Source organism: Falco peregrinus, chromosome 6 (assembly GCF_023634155.1).
Source record: "Falco peregrinus isolate bFalPer1 chromosome 6, bFalPer1.pri, whole genome shotgun sequence".
Lineage (NCBI taxonomy): Eukaryota > Metazoa > Chordata > Aves > Falconiformes > Falconidae > Falco > Falco peregrinus.
Genome location: NC_073726.1, coordinates 56,209,702 through 56,228,304, shown reverse-complemented (window position 1 = coordinate 56,228,304; position 18,603 = coordinate 56,209,702). Strand labels below are relative to the sequence as shown.

At 41.8% G+C, this 18,603-nt stretch overlaps 1 protein-coding gene across 1 annotated transcript in view; it reads left to right on the top strand.

Annotated features, from left to right (window-relative positions):
- GUCY2C (guanylate cyclase 2C) overlaps positions 1 to 18,603 on the top strand; it is a 48,286-nt gene that overhangs the window by 13,331 nt on the left and 16,352 nt on the right. Inside the window, exons 8-16 of the mRNA XM_013299127.3 lie at positions 626 to 761; positions 3,145 to 3,230; positions 3,663 to 3,774; positions 7,949 to 8,030; positions 10,962 to 11,067; positions 11,609 to 11,671; positions 12,269 to 12,340; positions 13,790 to 13,894; positions 15,144 to 15,230. Coding sequence (XP_013154581.2) covers positions 626 to 761; positions 3,145 to 3,230; positions 3,663 to 3,774; positions 7,949 to 8,030; positions 10,962 to 11,067; positions 11,609 to 11,671; positions 12,269 to 12,340; positions 13,790 to 13,894; positions 15,144 to 15,230 — 849 coding nt within the window. The remainder of the gene's footprint in view (positions 1 to 625; positions 762 to 3,144; positions 3,231 to 3,662; positions 3,775 to 7,948; positions 8,031 to 10,961; positions 11,068 to 11,608; positions 11,672 to 12,268; positions 12,341 to 13,789; positions 13,895 to 15,143; positions 15,231 to 18,603) is intronic.

Genomic DNA, 18,603 nt, shown 5'->3' with positions numbered 1-18,603 from the left:
TGCTTAGTGAAACTGATACTCCTGCTGTCTGCCCGGGAGTCAGACTCTACATGTAGAGTTCCTCCCAGGATTTGTGGCTTTGAGCTTCAGCTCTCCAGCAGGCAGCCTGAAGCTGGATTTACAGTGCTACCAGATCCCCCAGCCTGGGCTCAATGCTTTTTGGGTGCCAGCTCTATGGCAGGCTGATGGAAGTTCTGGCACAGCTCCTTGCCCCTGAGCTGTGGCCATCTGGAAGCCCAGACTTGCTGGCACCACATCAGATTATCTGCACAGAAAGTTTCATCCAAAGCTAAGGGCTTTGGGTCTTACTGAGCAGACCAGCCCAGAACCTACAATGTAGGATTTCTTGAATCTGTTGTGCTGGGATCAGCATGCCAGAGCTTTACATTGGCCTCATAAGTTTTCACCACCTCCCTGTCTTCATACAGCAAAAATATATTTTGCTTCCCTTGGTTTTTCCAAGCGAGAATACTGATGTGGCATTGCCCATCTACTCAGTCAGTGCTCAGCAGATTCTGGTCTTCCATGCTGGAGTTTTTGCCAAATGGAGACCACCAAAGATGATGTAGCTTCAAGGCAGAAAAATGAACTCTCAAATTGCTATTTTTTTTTTCCCCTGTTCTAGGTGGAAGATGACTTTGTTGTTGGCTATTTTAATGCAGTCTTGCTGTTTGGACATATTCTGAAGAAATTAATCTTCTCCCAGAGCCTAGTGTCACCTGCCAGTTTCATCAATGAATTCCGAAATACCACTTTTGAAGGTAAAAAATGTACAGTCCTGTGCAGGATTCACTAAATTGATGAAAGAAGTTTGGTTTTAAGCACTCTTAGGATATGTCAATTCTACATTAAACAAGTCCAAACCCTTCAATGAGTTTTGTTCCTGCTCTTTTTCTGTCATTTTCACCAAGGATGTTATCTTCAGTATTAGCAGAAGCACTATATAGCATTTGTGCATAATGACCTCAGTGCATGCAACACAGACGAGACAGAGTCAAAATAACAATAATTTGAAATACTACAATTATCTACAGACTGTTTGAGGGACCAGACTCCTTTTCTGGGCTGTTGTGTCTTGCCTGCTGCTTTTAAGTACAAAGCACATTAAAAGAATATTGCTGCCTAGGGAGAGGTGGGGGAAGGAGAAGAGAGAGAACTTCCCAGCCAGCAGAGATGGAGGGCAGGGATGAGGACCTGAAGGTGGTGTCATTCTTTTGGCAAAGAGCTGCATTCTTTATAGGGAGACTATTTGGAGAACGAGAAAAGAGCTGGAAGAGTGAAGCATACAGGGGGGTTCCAGAGTCCGCGCTTCTTCCAGGGGCAACCTAGCACTCAGGTTGTTAATTTGCAAGAGTGGCATTTCTAAAGCTTTCCCCCAAAGGCCTAGTCTTGACTTGAGGCCAATATGTATGAAATACTATTGATGTTCAAAACGACTCTGAAGTCTGACTAACTAAGCTTCAACGAAGTAGTTTTGGCCTTTTTGCAGTTTACAAAGACATCGTAGGTCTGGGTGCTGGCAGTGTGAGTGTAAGTCAGCTAGCAATGGGTTGGTTCTTCTTAGTCAACTTTCTTTTTCCTCTCACAGGTTCTCTAGCACCAGTGGGCTTTTGTAGGCCATGGGCTTAAAATCACAGAATTAGATCTTTTCCTAATGACAGAGGCAAGACTTACACAAAGTGACATTACCTCTCTGGGAGCAAAGTCCCAGCTGTCGCCTCAGATGAGAGATCTGTACCAAAACGATGACTCAAAGCTTTGTGTTTATGTCCCACCTCCTTTTGGCAAACACATATGTAGAAGTTTCCCAGATTTCCCTAGTATGTTCTAACAGGTATTGGGCTTATCTTTGCTTTAACCATAGTGTCCCAAACTAGCAAAATATAGTTTACTGATTCCTCCTGGAGACAGCATCCTTTTTTGAATATCAGTAAACTCACCTCTTCCTTTTCACTCTAAATTTAAAAGGTAAGTTGCACAAACTTTTTAACTTACCTGAAATAAACCTTGCACTGTAATGCTCCGTATTAGTTATAGGTTTAGTTTAAAAAAAAATAAAAATCCGAAAAGTGAAAGGTGTTGAACGACCTTCATTCTTTCTTGTGCTGGAGGCTGGTAAAGTAGGGAGTTCATATAGTAATTAATTTGCTATTAAGAAGGTGGACCATGAAAAACCTCTAGCACCAGTGGGCTTTTGTAGGCCATGGGCTTAAAATCACAGAATTTGATCATTAGGAAAAGACAGAGGCAAGACTTACACAAAGTGACATTACCTCTCTGGGAGCAAAGTCCCAGCTGTCGCCTCACATGAGAGATCTGTACCTCACATGAGAGATCTGATTTTCATCAGTGAAAAGGGAGAAGGTAATTCCCAAACTAAAATAATGATGATGCTGAACTTCAGGTAAAGTAAAATAAGTCATCAGCAACAGCAGCAGAAGAGCAATCTGAAGCTGATCAAAAAGGATTCTCTGAAAAAGAAGAGTCAAAAATAAAGGTCAGACTTTCAGGAGTGATGGGTATTGGCTAAGCTTGTGCTTTTGTTGAAATAACTGACTTCATGAGAGCAAAGTCAAACCATGCTGAGGGATTTAGGAAGTTCCACCTTAAAATCCTTGGAATGTGCTACATAGGCAATTTCTCAATCTGCACATTTGCTGACATACAGAGTCAGGAGGTTAGAGGGAAAAAAATGGTTAAAATAATATTATTAGAGCCAAGCAGGCAGCTCTCAAAAGTAAGAGGAGTGAAAGTATCCCTGTATTTCCTTTCTTGGTGATAGATTCAAACTGTGGGTGGAAACAGGCAATTTCCCTTCTCACTTCTAAAATGGTCCCTACAAGGGAGGTTACTCTGACATTCTTGGTATGCTGAAGAAACCTGACAAATACATTTTTCTATAGCTAGAGGGAGACTTTCCTCTTTGGTGCAGTCAGTTCAACACCTTTTTATTGGATTTTGTGGAGAAAATGTAGCATGCTATTAAGGCAGAAGTAGCACCACATTCAGCTGATAAGTATTTTAGCATGTACATGAAGAAAAGTATCCTGAGCAGCAGAAATCCTTTTATTTTTCCCATCCTTCCTGCCACATGTTTGTCTTTCTGAGAATGCAAGCCCTCTGACTAATTCCTTATGTCCACAGGTATACTGGGTCCTGTGACTCTAGATGAATTTGGAGACATCGATACCAATTTGACCGTGCTGTACACGCCACAGACTGCAAATCATGTATGTATGTCCAGGAAGCAACTGTTTGACCTTATATATGAAAGGAGAAACAAAATGCCCTGTACTATAGCATAAGAATTATGAAAATAACTACAGCAGAAGTGGTGGTGTGCCAAGGCATGCTGTGCATGCCAGGACGGGGTCATGAGAGGTGTGCTGGAGACTGACAGGATTGATGTCATCTGGTGATTCAGTAAATTAAGCACAACTAGTATTGTGTGGGATTGATACATTTCTTTTCAGAGAGAGGGGAGGAATGAGGAATAATATGGCAGCCAAACATGGCTAAGCTGAGGAATGCACCACTGTAGCAGAAAGAGCAAGAATTACTTTTGAGCTTGGGCAACGCATTTATTAAGGGTAGTTTGAAGCAAGGGACAAAAGAGGGAGAGCACATCTGCTGAATGCATTTCTCCCCTCCTACACCCATAGTTCAGAACTCTTCTGTATTTCAACACTCACAAGAACGAGACGCATGTGATGACTACCAGTCCGGATTTTGTCTGGAGGAACCACAAGCTGCCCAGTGATATTCCAGGCACTGGTGAGACACCCATTAAACCTACCTGTTCTTTGAAGACAAGTCACACAGTCCTAAGATCCACCTGATGTGCAATCCAGCATGCTACCTTCACACTGCCCCCAGCCAGTGATGCCAGCAGCTGGGGATGGGACAGCATCTTTCCTTCCCCTGGCCCAGCCCCTCATGTTCTCTGCATCCTGCCCAGTTCTAAACCTGCATTTCTGTTTAGGCACTGCTAAGTCTCTTGTAGATTCCATACAGTACCATTGACTGTGGAGCATATGATGGTATGTTTTGGAAGAGGTCACCCTCAAACATATAGCCTTCACTAGAAGATGGTGGTGGTGTGAATTGCTTGAAAGACTGTTCATGAAAGGCAGCAGAGTTAAGGTTATGATGAGTTATCTGACTCGGCATCTCTGTATTGCTGATGTACCATGGTGGCTTCTGCTTGTCTCTTTATCCTCATCATAGGGAGCTGGGGAGAGGATAAAGCACTGTGCAGGTTCAGGGTGCTTCTCTGGAGTGGTCTCTTAGAAGAGCTGGCTTTTTGCAGAAAGACAGCGCAAAACTAGGTTATTGCTCTATTCACACCCAAACTTTAATCTGAAATCCCAGAAATCACCACCACCTTTTCTTTTGAGTTTTCAGTGACTCCTGGATAGAAAAGACGAACCCCCTTGCTATTCAACATAGCAGAGTACAGCCTTGTCAGTCTGATCAGATTGGGATTGTTTCCCCATTTAGACTGTTACCACATGTTGATTGGCAATGGAAAGGCATGCTTCAGAGTATGATATGCAGGATAAAAATTATTGCAGTGGCAGTGGTTGCAAAGGTTTGTGCACAGTGGGTTAGTGTTCACCTGAGTCATTCCCATCAATGAGTGTCCAAAGATGCCGCTGTTAAAGGTCTCCATTAGTTTGCTGTACTGCTTAACTCCATTAGGGAATAGGCAAAGCAGTAACTAGAGAAACAAACACTCCATTCACAGTGGGGCAGTGCATGGGTTCAAACGTTTTTATTCCTCAGTAAAGTAAATCAGATGGCTTCAAATTAGGGCTTACCCCTACCAAGAGAAGCAGGAATAGTGGTTCATTGCCAGGAACCTGTGGGAGCTGTTAGGAGCAAGCATCACCACTGATGAGACTCTAGTTATACAGCTCTGGAAAGAGCAGAGGGAGTTCAGTTGAGCTTTCATTTTTCATCTTTGGTCAAATATCTGGTCTCCCTTGGTATGATCATGAGTCCTGCTTGTGTTGGGACAGCAACGCTGCCCACAGGGTCTCCCTGCACCAGCTCCCTGAGCCATGTGCTGCCTGGTCCCAGTCTTCTTGGTGCACTCCAGTCCCATTCTCTTCCATCACATGGGCCCCACAAAATGCTGTGTTGTCTGTAGATCTTTGTATCTTTAAAACATTCCCTTGAGTATGTCTTTGTTTGAAGCTGCTGCACAGCAGCAAAAGAAAAATGGGAATTCCAGAAAGTCAATGTCTACAAACCAGTAGCTTAACATTCAACACATAACCAAGGCCTGACTTTGTGGCCAAGCTATACTAAACCAAAGTAAAACTGCCTCCCACAGGCATTGATTCTTTTGTTTTCACATGTTTTTAAAAATAAACCTTCCTTCCCTGTGATTCTAATAAATATATTCCCTCAAAGGGCAACTTTTTAAGGCCAAAGTTTAAGTAATCATCATGCCTTGCCAAAGCCCATCAAAACTTTCCAACCAGAAAGATACATTTCCTCCAGGGAGGTAAGCAGACACAGCAGCCAGCACCCTGCTCCTTCCTAAGCTGTAACGAAGAGCAGCTGACCCAGTTCTGCTACCCTCGTTCCTCCCGGCACCCTGTAATAAAGGTGGTTCATCCACACCTTCCCATTATTCAGGAAGTTGTAATCCTCGCTCTAAAAGTGGATAAGGTCAGCCTTAATACACAAACCTTTCTGGTTCCAGAGGACCTGAAAACAGTTAATTTGTGATGCACTCCCCTTTGAGTGTTTTAATACTAAGAGCCAGGAGGTGGTAGCAGAGCCTCAGGAACGGGAAATCGTGGCCCCGCAGCACTTCCATGGGAAAATACAACCTGTTGATTGTTAAGCAGCAAGTCACGATTCACAGACCTTGAGTTTTAGGGAATTTATACGAAATGTTTTTTCACATTCTCATGTATTTGGTATTTTATAGTGGTGACTTAATGTCCTTTCTTGGTGGAGAGAAACAGTTGTACTCACAGTTTTCAAAGGAGAGCATCAGACTAACGCTACATTACTAGGAGGCCCTGAGCCTGATGCTGGGATGAACACACAGAAAGAAAGTGGGGAGATGTGATGTGCAGAACAAGAAAATCAAAGCCAGAAATCTGGGTCCAAATTCCAGAGGAGTTCCTAAAATTAATCCTACGTCAGATGCAGACACTTACATTAGTATGTTGAAAATTCCTGCTCACTTGCTGCCTGATTCTGAAAGCAGGCAGTGTGCATCATGTTGCTTTTCACTTATTATTTTTAACACTAACTTTTTCCTGTGTGCCTTTATTTCTGTTTCTGGTCACAGGCAGAACATTAGCCTCAGTAAGGCTGAGTAGCTCTGCTTTTTTACTATCCATAACCAACATGGCAATCTGCAACACCAGGCTCTCATCTGCCTCCTTTGCTTGAGAATCTTGCTCAGTAGAGTAGGTACACTCTAGATATCAGGCCACCAGATGAAGTCCTGCACTACGAGCCCGTTGCTCTTCAAAGAAAGTTGGAGGCTGCAATTTTCCTTCCAAGTACCCCTGACCTCTAAGAACTGACCTAAGACAGGCTTCAGTTTGCTTTTTCCACATTAAGGCAATCAAAATTACAACCTTAAATAGTCAGTTCTCAGCCTTGTCCACCCTGCCTGTCTGTTCAGGATTAGGACCTTTGTGTGCTCTGTGATTTTGGGTGTAAGTCCTCAGATGCCTGAACAGCCTGATTCTTGAACTGTTTGGCACCTGGCAGCTTCCAAGGACACTTGACTAGCTTTGTGCTGCCACTGGATTAATTTCCCTCTATAGCACATGAATTTCTTATTGAAGAGTAGTACACTCAGTAGCCCTTGTTATCCCAACATAGTGTTTACGTAAGTGTTCAGAAATTAATCCACAGTCTCTGAAGCTCTGTGTACAACAGCTGCAGAATGGCTTTAAACAACTCCCCAATAAGGGGAGAATCCATGGGTGAAATGTTGAAAAGTCTGCATGTGCTAAAAGCTGTGCCATGATTTTCATCCTGACCTCTTCTTGGATAAAAAGTTCTTGTGAGAAATGCCTTCCAAATCCACAAGTGGCTGTACTCTGTATCAACTGAAAGTCTGTGTGGAAGCTTCAGATGTATCCCATCCTGAAGCAAATTATATCAGTAAAGAATCTGGGTGATGAAGGTATGGGTAGTTGTGGGAAATTCACTGTCAAAGAGGCATGTCTTTCTCACTGGGTGAGTACCCAGCAGGACTGGAAAGTAAAAGACAAACATTATAAAACCTGAATCAGAAAGTTATCACTGAATATTGCCTTTAATGATAAAACCAGTAGAGATCAGCCCTTGCTCCCAATTTCAGAGAAATCTTTATCTAAAGGAGTCAATGAGGAGCCTATTTTGCATTAAGCCCTTCACTGGGGAAAAACAACGTTTCCTGTCCGCCAGTGACTCTGATTTCAGTCCGCTGCTTAACTACATCCCTATCCCACAGACAGTTGTACTCAAGGTTTGCCTCCACCATCCACTCTTACGAAGTCATTACAAGGAGAAGTCTGGCTGCTTAATTTTTTTGAATGTAGTTACTAAGAAAAGTTAGCATTGTTCCTGGACTATTCTGGTTTGTTTATAAAGAGAACACCTGGAAACTGCTGCTGAGCTGTGTAAGATTTAGTGCTGTTAAATTTATCTCCCACATGGGTATCCTTATAGAGTACCCATGCCTCAGGAGGAGGGGTTGTAAGACTGCACTGCTCTGGGTTGTGCTTCATCCCACAGTGAAAGAGGCAGGCATGTGTCATCTCCAGGCAGTGCTGGGCTTTACCAAAGCCTCTCAACTTGGATGTGACCAAAGAATATCCCTGCTCAGCTACTGTGACTTGCACACGTGTGGGTGAGGGCAATTTCTTAAATATCATATTGTTTTCCACTGTCAAGTTGTTTATTTTTCAATTTTTCTTTTCTGCAGGTCCGCACGTCTTGACTATTGCTGTCTTTACACTCACCGGAATTGTGATTCTGGTTCTGATCATCTCTTTGCTGATTCTAAGGTACCAGCCCCTTTGGCATTCTGTTTGTCCTTGAACAGATTTCCTCCTAGGGCAATGCCTTTGATCTCTCCTTGAACAACCATTCATTAGGTTACCTTACATACCCGGGTGATTGAACTCAGTGTGAAGTATATGCTAAGTAGTGTTTGCATCCATAGTGTTGTTACGTCAGGTTAATAATCAAGGGAGAAGACGCAGTAAGGCTCAGAGTTTTTGCATCTGCTAAAAAGCTCTGATTCCTATACATACACAGGAACATATCTCAGACCAGTCTTCAAACTTTTTCCACTTTGCTGCTCATCTTTAGCTTCCTTGGGGTTCACTTGTGTTTCTTTAACCTATTGGTGACATAAAAGTTCAATCTAGAATAAAGTATTTGTCTTGAGTCACTGTAGGAGTCAAAACACCATGAAGTTTTGGTGTTTTCATTGCATGGATCCACGTTGCCTTTCATTTTCCTCTGACTCAGTCCAACTCCTTGCATACCAACTTTTCTAACACTAGAATTTCACAAGTATAACATAGTTCACCTTTATCATGATGGAGAAATCGGAAATAGAAATCAATGGTGTCTCCTTTTGCTAGAAGAAACGCCACACCATTCCCAAAGTATATGGTTTTCTTTCATATTAAAAAAAAAATGTTTTACCTGTGCATCTGTTTGCAGTAGCTCAGCATCCCTCTTTGCTATACATCAGAGAAAGTCAGCAAAATTGAATAAATCAGTCCTGGTTTTGGCTGGGATAGAGTTTTTTGGGTTTGGTTTTTTTTAGTTCTTAGTAACTGGTACAATGCTGTGTTTTGGATTTGGTATAAGAACAATGTTAATAACACACCAATGTTTTTGGTTGTTGCTAAATAATGTTTATAGTCAGTCAAGGACTTTTCAGTTTCCCAGGCCCTGCCAGCAAGAAGGCTGGAGGGGCACAAGGAATTGGGAGGGGATGCTGCCAGGACAGCTGATCAAAACTAGCCAAAAGGACATTCCATACTGTAGAACATCATACTTAATATATAAACTGCATGGAGCTGGCCAGGGCCTGCTGAATGCTGCTGGAGGACTGGCTGGGCATTGGTCAGTGGGTGGTGAACAATTGTACTGTGCATTACTGTGGGGTTTTCCCTCTTCCCTTTGGATTTTATTAATCTTCCCTTCTCTCTCCTTTCATTACAATCATTGTTGCTAGCATTATTGGTTTTGGGTTTTTTTCAATTATTAAATTATTCTTATCTCAACCCTTGAGTTTTACCTTTTCCAGATTCTCCCCCCCATCCAGCTGGGGAGTGAGTATGTGAGTGAGCCCCTGGGTGGTACCTATTGCCAGCTGGGGTTAAACCACAACATCAGGTCTTAAGAAAACTTGATTAGAAACAGACACTACCCAGGCTTTCTTATTTTGAATGGACCGATCTGCTAACTAAAGATTTTCACAAGAGAAAATCAAAGACTAAGGCATACAACTTTTACGCATCCCGCTGTACTCAAGAAATGGAAGAGCTAATCATTGCCATATCTAAGAACTTATATAAACAGACAGGTAAAGTTTGTAATGGCTATGAAAATTGATAAAATTTGTCTGGACACAGCATGAACTTGTAAAAAGTTCTGTATTCTTCCATATTTGTGGATGCATAAAGTCTAAAGATTCTGTTTAGATTATTAGATTATTATTGTATACATATCATTGTAATACTCCCAAGCATCAAATATAGAAGAGATTCGTGAGGATTTTTTAGAATAAATCTTGCCCTTCTAGTGTTGAAATAATAGCAAACTTCTCAACTACAATTGCTACCAAAGGTTGTCCCCTAACAAACAAAGCAGAAGAGAGACTAAGCTACAAAAATGAACAAAATGCCTCATTATTCCTTCCTTATCTCCCAAGTTTCTAGGACACTTGAACTATGATAGAACTCCCTGTGTAGTTCTGACTGCTAAGTGAAAAGGCAAAGTCCTGAAAAACACATAACTAAATATTAGACCTAGTAGATTTTAGTTCAATTTAATCCCCAGCTGATACTGGTTTGAATTGCAGTGCATCCTGGTGATGCAACATAATTTACAGGATTAAACTGAGAAAAACAGTTCTCACTGCAATTATTCGTCTTTTCTTATACATATGTATGCTAAAATGTATTGGAGAAGGGAAAGTTTATGTTATTAGTCAATACCATGGGTTCTTCTGCTTGGAGCATTTGCCAGCAGTGTTAGGATTCTCCTGCAGTTTCTCCAGTCAGTCCAGTGGTTTTTTTTAATAGGGGAAGAACTTGCATGAGTTAAGCAGTTAATATGATGAGTACTAGCTGCCTTGCAGCTTTTCTCTAAGAGAAGACAGTGTTTGCTCTGCAGTTCTGCAAGGGAGACGGCAGTTTCCTTCTCCCCATTCCAAGGGCTCTTCCCTCATTTTTACAAAATGTGCAGAATACAAGGGACACCCACAAAAAGGCATCTCATCTCAACACTGTTGTTACCTTCTGTCCTGGCATTGTATTCACACCAGTTCTTACCACCCAATGTTGATGGCAGGACTTCCTTTAGCTTGTATTTGTTTGTGGGACCTTTCTTCAGAGTACATTCAATAACATGGAGAAGAAAACTATATAAAATCCTGACAACCTTTTGTGCTTTAAATTGTTCTGACCTCCCTTGAGACTCTGGCAATTGCCTAGCAGTTGTTCTGCTAGATCTGTTCTGTTCTTCTGCTTGTCTATGGAATTGAATGAACATTTAGGCTTTCCCAAAGCTAGGGGAATTAGAGCAGCCTTAAACTGGAAAACTGTATTAGAGCCACAGGGCTTGTGCTCAAGCCTTGCCAGCCTAGCACCCCATCCTTGTGTCATCCTGACACTAGAAACTTCCCTGTCCTAATCTCCTGTTGTGCGTTTCAGTTCACTGGGAGGATATTCTGAATGGGTTTGCTTGTTTTGCAGGAAATACAGGAGAGATAATGAGCGCCGGTGGAAGAAATGGTCCCATATACCGCCTGAGGAAATCCTGCCTCTGGAGACCAGTGAGACAAGTCATGTTAGTTTGAAGGTAAGAAGAGAAGCACAATGCCCAAAGCTAGGTCTTGGATTCTGTCTTTGAAAGATCATCAGCACTGAGGTGCTGGCATGCTCTGACTAAAGTGCAAGCTATGGCTTTGGTAGAACTAGGATCTGTTAAAATTATATTATATACATCATTTTTTAACCCTCACTTGCTGAATTGAAGAAAAAAGACATTTTTCCCCATCTATCACTTCCTAATAGAATATATCAATTCCCCATCAGTAAAGCTCATTTTGTCATGGGGTACCATGACTGGGTATTGATTTCCAGTCTCTTCTTGTTACAAATTATTTCCCTGTGCTTTGTTATGCCCCTGTATCGCCTAAAAGCATGAAAGCAGTAAGCAGAGGCTCGGGCAGCTGTGGGAATGGCGGGGATGTCCCACACTTCTGTGGCATGTAGTGGCCCTCCCTAGAGAGGCTTATGTTTCTCTGTGTGGCACACACTGACAATAATATTATCTCTGTGGACCGGCCGAGTGAGGAGTAGATGATAATTGCAAGTTAATTATTCTTCTTTGTTCTCAGATTGATGAAGATAAGAGACGTGACACCACCCAGAGACTGCGCCAAGGAAAATATGACAAGAAGGTAACCTCACTGCAGTGCCCACGCTCCCTTCCTCAGCTTAGGAGGGCTCTTTCTGGGAGGAGGTTGTTCCTCTGCAGAGGCAATTCCGTTTCCCCCCAACCTTGCAAAATAGCTTGATCTTATGGAAGGAATAAGCCATTTATTCCCTGTCAGGTGCTTTGCATTTTGCTTACTGACAGGAAACAGAATGTTAGACTCCATGAACCCTAGCCTAGTCCAGAAACTGCAGAAGCAGAAACAGGAACCAGAAATCCGATACATTTTGGTACTGTGGAGATTAACAGATTGATGGAGGACAGGCCATTTACATGGCAATACTTGTACATTCAGCATAGCTAACTGCCTGAACGAGGTATATTAATGTTGAGTTAAAATCTGCATCACTGACAGTTCTAAATAGTTCCTATCTACCTGGTACATTTTCTGAGGAAATATAACTCTGTTACTTATTAGGTGATTAACTGAAATTCCAACAGCAAAGCAGTAGGCAGGTGCTTCTGAAGTGTTTCTTGTATGGACATTTCTTGGAAAAGGATGAATTGCTCTTGTACTAAACCTATGATTATTTTTTTTTTTACACTGGTATTTTTTCTTCAGGTGGTGATCCTAAAGGATCTCAAAAACAGTGATGGTAATTTCTCAGAGAAGCAAAAAGTAGAACTGAACAAGGTAACTTACACATAGCAACTGGATGCTGCAGGGTGGGATGGAGCCTATGACTGAAGTCACTGCTTTCTACTGTCAATTCCAACAGCCATATGCTTGTGCATGTTTGTGAGGTGGATGGGTAATGAGTTCCTCTGAGGATATTGCCTGATGAACTTTCTCTTTGTGTGTATGATCTCATCACCAGTTTAGAGTCTGAACTGTATGCCAGTGAAGCTGAGGATGAACGAAGTAACTCATGCTCTGTCATATATGACCTTGCTAAATACATTTTGATAGCTGATGCTAGAAGGCAATGCGCTCTTTTTGCTCATATCATACTAATTCATTAGGAGTGGAATGTTGTAGTTAAATGTTATTATTGAATGCCAAGTGCAGTTCTTTAAATATAAGTAACTCTTTGCTGACTTGTGCATAGACTCTTCCAAAGTGAAAGATTAATTTGGCTGCAGTGCTGCATCTTTTTGAATGAATAGCTTTCCTTTTTACACAACACAGCTATACTGTGAATTCAATAAGCTCTAAAAATACCTCAAAGTAAACTACAATTGTCTATATAAATGGACAAAGTCCATAATACTACGCAGCATCATTAAAGTTTTATTACTTGCTCATTTACTGACTGATTCATGACATCCTGTCACTCATAATGGCTGTTCTGGTCAACTGGGAGGTTTGAGTAGAGAGGCAATAGTTGAGACTGTAGTGGGCTCTGGAATTAACTTGCAGTATCCAACAGCAGCCACTTTTATCTCCCTAATCCAGAAGGCTCTGCAATGACAAATGTCTTCAAGTACTTCACTTGATACAATGATCGGTAGCATGCAACCCCTCTTGCTTTCTAAGCTCGCAGAAGTGGGAAGATAGGTGTGGCTGGGTGAGGAGTCCGATATAACAAAACACAGTAACAGCGCTGTTACTGAGGCGTTCTCTATTGCAGCGCTGGGGCAGCACTGTATATGGAGCACACCGTAAGTGCTCCGACAATCTGGCAAACTTTCAGAGGCTATATACCATAAAGTTTTACATATACATGAGATTTCCTGGAACTCATTAACATATGCAAGTGTCTGGTCCCCAAGTGTAGTCGTCTCTCCTGGTGGTCTCTCAGTGGTCTCCGGGGTCTTCTATTGTTGCTGTTCTTTTGTAACTTTCTTTATGGTCCTGCCCATCTCTGTAAAATGAGATTATTCAGTCACCTCCTTATCTCACAACAGTCCCACAACCACTCAAGCCTCTTTTGTTAAGGTAAGTATGGCGTTTAAGACATCTTACATGTTCTTGGGCCTTAACCCTTTCCCAGTCAGTGCCTTAGTACACACTGGTCTAAAGGGAACTCACACATTTTATCAGGGCCTGAGATAAAAAGCCATATCACACAAGTATCCTTGACCTGTGTTCCTGTACTGACAATGACTGCTTTTAAAAATAGATGCAATGTTTCTGCTCTAGCTCCTACAGATTGATTATTACAACCTGACCAAGTTCTATGGCACCGTGAAGATAGACACCATGATCTTTGGAGTGATTGAATACTGTGAAAGAGGTTCGCTGCGGGTAAATAATTTTGCAGATCTCCTTCCACCCCCAAATTATCAAATTTCAAAGTAAAAAAAAAAATATCCCTATGTCTGTGTTTCTGGCCCTCATGCAGCAGCTATGGACTGATGGTGGTGGCACTTTCTGGCTCTGAGTTTCCTCTCCCTTGATCAGTTGTCTCCAGCCTTTCCCCAGGTGCTGCTGCAGCTGCCATCTGATGGTTCTCAGCAGCCAGAGGATGAGGTGAGGTGCAAGCAAGGAAAGTACAGGCAGAGCTCTGCCCAGGCAACAGCAACAGCCGGTATTTGTATCGTGTCCCCTATTGGGAGCATATGGGATATAACATTTTATTTTTGAAGCTGTAGCTGTTGTCTCTGCTGATATCCTTGTGGATCCCACAGTGCCCCCAGAGTGTGAAAGGATAGAAAAAATAATATGTTCGATATTATTAAGGGATAAACACTTTGAGGCTGGAATATGGCAATTCCTGTGTTGTAAGGGACTACAATCCTTCATTTTTGTTTATAAAAAGAAGTGGTAAATTGATGCCTCACAAAAGTTGTGGAAAGACTTATGGTTTATTACTATCGATGCTGTTTCAGTGCTAATCATGAAGTAATGGTGGCATCAACTCTTCTGCAGACACACGTTGTCTCTGCTTCTGAGTTCATACAAAGGCTCTCATCAGTAGCGGTGGTTTCTGGAACAAATTCACAGCAAGGCAGCAAAATAACAGCTCTCTATATACTTCCCTTGTAAACAGGCATACTCATGGAGGTTTACTTTTAGCAATGGAAATCATAGTGGCTCGAATAACTGCAAGTGAATGGCACTTCAAGATAAAGGAACAGTCTAGTCGGAATTTATAAGGCCATAAGTAAATTGATAGGAAATGGACTGTGAGCATAAAACACAGAAATTCCTTTCCCTTCCTCTTGCACACCTTGCTCATTTCTGTCTCAGCTGTTTTGTTTTATTAAAGACTCAGTGTTAAGAGCAAATTTACAATTTACCTTTAATTTTCAATTTACCATAAAATCCTCTTTTCTGCAGTCCCCACTTCTCTAGCTCTGTGTAAACCTAAAACATATTTTATATTACCTGTTTTCTTAGTCAAGTCCTGCTTCAGTGCATGTACTTCCTGTAAAAAATGAAGGGCTACCTCTTCCAGTTGCTGGTTGAAAGGCTGTGTGATTTAGGTACTCATGTATCATTATCTACTTTTTTCCTGATGTAGGTTAGAACCGTTCTTTTCTTCTCTTGACAGGATGTTTTAAATGATAAAATCTCCTACCCTGATGGCACCTTCATGGACTGGGAATTTAAAATCTCTGTCATGTATGATATTGCCAAGGTAAGCAGGCTGCTGACAGTGTAATGTTAAGCAACCTGTCCTGTCTTGTAAAACTGAGCTTCTGGAGAAGGGCAGCTCTCAAGATCTTTCCTTGCTAAAGCTGTATGCCCTTCCGCTCTTTCCTCCTCTGGGGACAGGTATATGAGGCAGGAGAAGCCAGCAGTTGTCAAACTGTAGGAGGAAATAGGGGCCAGAGCTGGCTTTGGGCTATTTATAAATAAAGAAATGAAGTATGCCCCAAAGAAATGTGACCCAAAGATCAGAGAGTTACAGTCTGTTGACCAGTGGCTCTGATTAGTAGGGCTTGTGCAGTCACAAGACCTGCAAAACACACTGTCCTGTGGCTGCAGGTAAGGCATACAAAGGAAAACTGTTTTTTCAAGTTATGGAATTATTGTAATCTGTATCCAGAGATGGGATCAACTTTTTCTACACAAACTGTTTATTTTGCATCCTGATTTTCTCACTCACTAGAGTCACCAGAGCTATCAATTTCAGGCAGTTTAAAAGGGAAGAAACCAAGACTGTTTTTCAGTAGTTTTCAACAGATGTTTGCATTTTAGGTCCTTGTGGTAGGAAGAATCAATATGCACAGTAAAGGAAATTTTATTCTACATTAGAGACTTGTATATGTTTAGCTGGTAGTTAAAGAGCCTTTATAATTCACAGGTATAAAAATTCATTACATCTCTGCATGTAATGTAGAGATTTAGCTCTGCCTTTTTGTTAGTGCTCAGCTGCTCTCCTCTTCCTATTGCTAGTCTGCAGCTGGGACAGTCCTCCCATTTCCCTACATGCATCAGTTCAGATTTGGTCTCTGTGATGAATGACTCCACTGTGTCTGTTCTAAACATAGTGAAAATCTTGCTTTTTATTAAAGCCCTCTTAATCCAAACTGTCACAGTTTGTTGACCTTGTTAATGATTTTCAAGTTCAGTTAACATTCAGCATTAAGTTTAATTTTAAATAGCATCAGTGGAGTTTCTCTTCCTCCTCATAGCATATAAAAAAACCAGGGTATTTTTTAACCCTTGGCAATTCACCTCCAGATATTTCCTTAGAAAATAAGGACCAGTAGCAGCTCTGTTTATTAGAAGGAGAGAGAAATCCTGGTCCCTCTGAAGGGAGTGGCCAAATGCCCAGGGACTGCACTGAGACCAGGACTTAACAACTAGTCATTCACTGCACTGTTGGTGATGGGGACATGGTGTCTGAGGATGGGTGGCACACCACATCTGTTCTGTGGAATGGCTCCTGACCATTACTAGCCATATTAGTAGAGACAGTTCACAAAATCTTCCTGAAAACTTGTACGTACCTAGGAATATCAGGAAACTTACTGTTATTTGGACGATCTGCCAGCCTCTCCTATTCCTTGATCTGACACTGTGGTGAAGCTTCTGGGACCTAGACATTTCCATGAAGTTCTTGTATCGCTTTTCCCAAACAATAAGTCTCCCAACCTCCAGGCACCCTATTTTTACTCTAATGGCTTCTTGCTTTACATAAGTCACTTCATAGCCCTTCAGCTCCAGTTCCTCTCATCTTAGTATCTGCCCTTTTAAAGTCCAGTCCCAGGTCTTCAGGCTGTTAAAATCCCTATTATCAGCTCCTGCAGTTCCTTTGCCTTCTGTTTGATACACTTCTTCCTCTCCACACCACCACTTCCCTACATGCTGTTTTTACTGTTGCCCAAATAGTTCTTGTACTTTGTGTACTCTTCATCTGGTTGCTGCATCAGTGTTTCTGAACAGAGGCTGGATCCTTTCTGTCCCCTGGTACAGCTAGCTGAGCAGTGGCTGTTCCTCGAGTAGCCCCTAGTCCTCTAGAAGAGATGGGGAAGGCAAAAGCAAAGGGGAAGAAGCCCTAAATCTGCCCTATTTACCCTTTTTTTTCCTTTGGTTTTTTTCCTCTTTTTTTTTTTCTCTCTTTTTTTTTTTTTTTTTTTTTCTTTCTCTATCTTTGCTATCTCTAGGTCTGATGGCACCACCTGTAGCTACATGGATTTGGCTACATGTGACCAAAGAGCTCTGATGAAAGCTCTGCTAAGAAGGAATTGCAGTAATGAAGCCTTACAGTTATTAGTGCATACACTGTCGTTGCAACGCTATTTATTAAATGAGGCGCTGCTGCAGGATATTGTGCAAGGGATTGTAATATTCTTGCATTGTGTCAGTAAAAAAGTTCTCAGAACTAAAGCTTCAGAGTTTCAGCATGGAGGAATGCTTCAAGGATTTAGGACTACTGCACTGAAAGTCATTATTAATTTTTAAAATCACATGGCAGATTCTTAATACGTTCTGTGTTTTCAGGTAGGTGGAAGGAAAGAGACTAATTTTATCAGGTACATCTGTATAACTTCTGCCTCCGGAAACTGTTAACAAGAAAGCACTGGTATAAGCAAATCAAAATTACCTTTGCCTGCCATTTGATACTGAATCTGATTGGGAATTCTGCTGCAGCAATGGGTATATTTCCTGGCTGATGAAAGCAGGATCTGGAAAAAGGCACAGCTGGAGGAAATAGGACATAAAGCAGGCAAAACGTCCTGGATAGTGTCATCAGGGCTGCAGGATAAAAAATGCTTAATCAAGAAATGTGTTCCTTGGATATAGCATGCACAATCTCAGCAAATTTTGGCATGGTCTAGATAGGTCCAGGGTAACCAGTCCAGCAACATTCTCCAGGGATTGCATCTCTTGCAGACTGCTCGTGTCTCAGACATATATCTACTGTGCCAAAACCTCAGCTCATGTCTTAGTGATCTCTTGTAGCATTTGCTGATCCATTCCCAATTACAGATATGCAGTTATTTGGAGAAAACCCAGCCTGTCATACAGTGTATTCAAGTCTGTCTACCAGTTGTCTTACAAGAGGATGAGCTATACATGTAGGAGTCTAAGTGGAAGACCATTCAGAGAAGAAACTAAACAGATATGACATACCTGTTCTGGCTTCCACAGAATATAGATTGTGCTTCATATACTGAGCTACAGGGAAAGACAACTATGGGAAGAAAAACAACCAGCAATAGGCTATAAGTAGGTGTCAACTTAAAGTAGTTTAGAAGAGAGAGATGAAACAATAAATAATAGCAAGAGGGTGCAAATTAGCATACCTACTCCCTTCTCCAGTTTACGCCCACTTACTAATGTTCTTTTGCTGCTGTGCCTCAGTGCTGCCCCCTTCTCATGTATTGCACCGTATTCAAGTGTTTTAGACAAATGAGATAAATTCAGAGGTGATGAGTAAAAAGGGGCAGACTACACACCTTTGTATACCTGTGTGTGTAGTGACTCAAGAGTCTGAATTCAGCTTAGGAAATAATAGCTGAAACTGCATTGGCCAGTCCTCATGGTGCCCACTTCTGAGT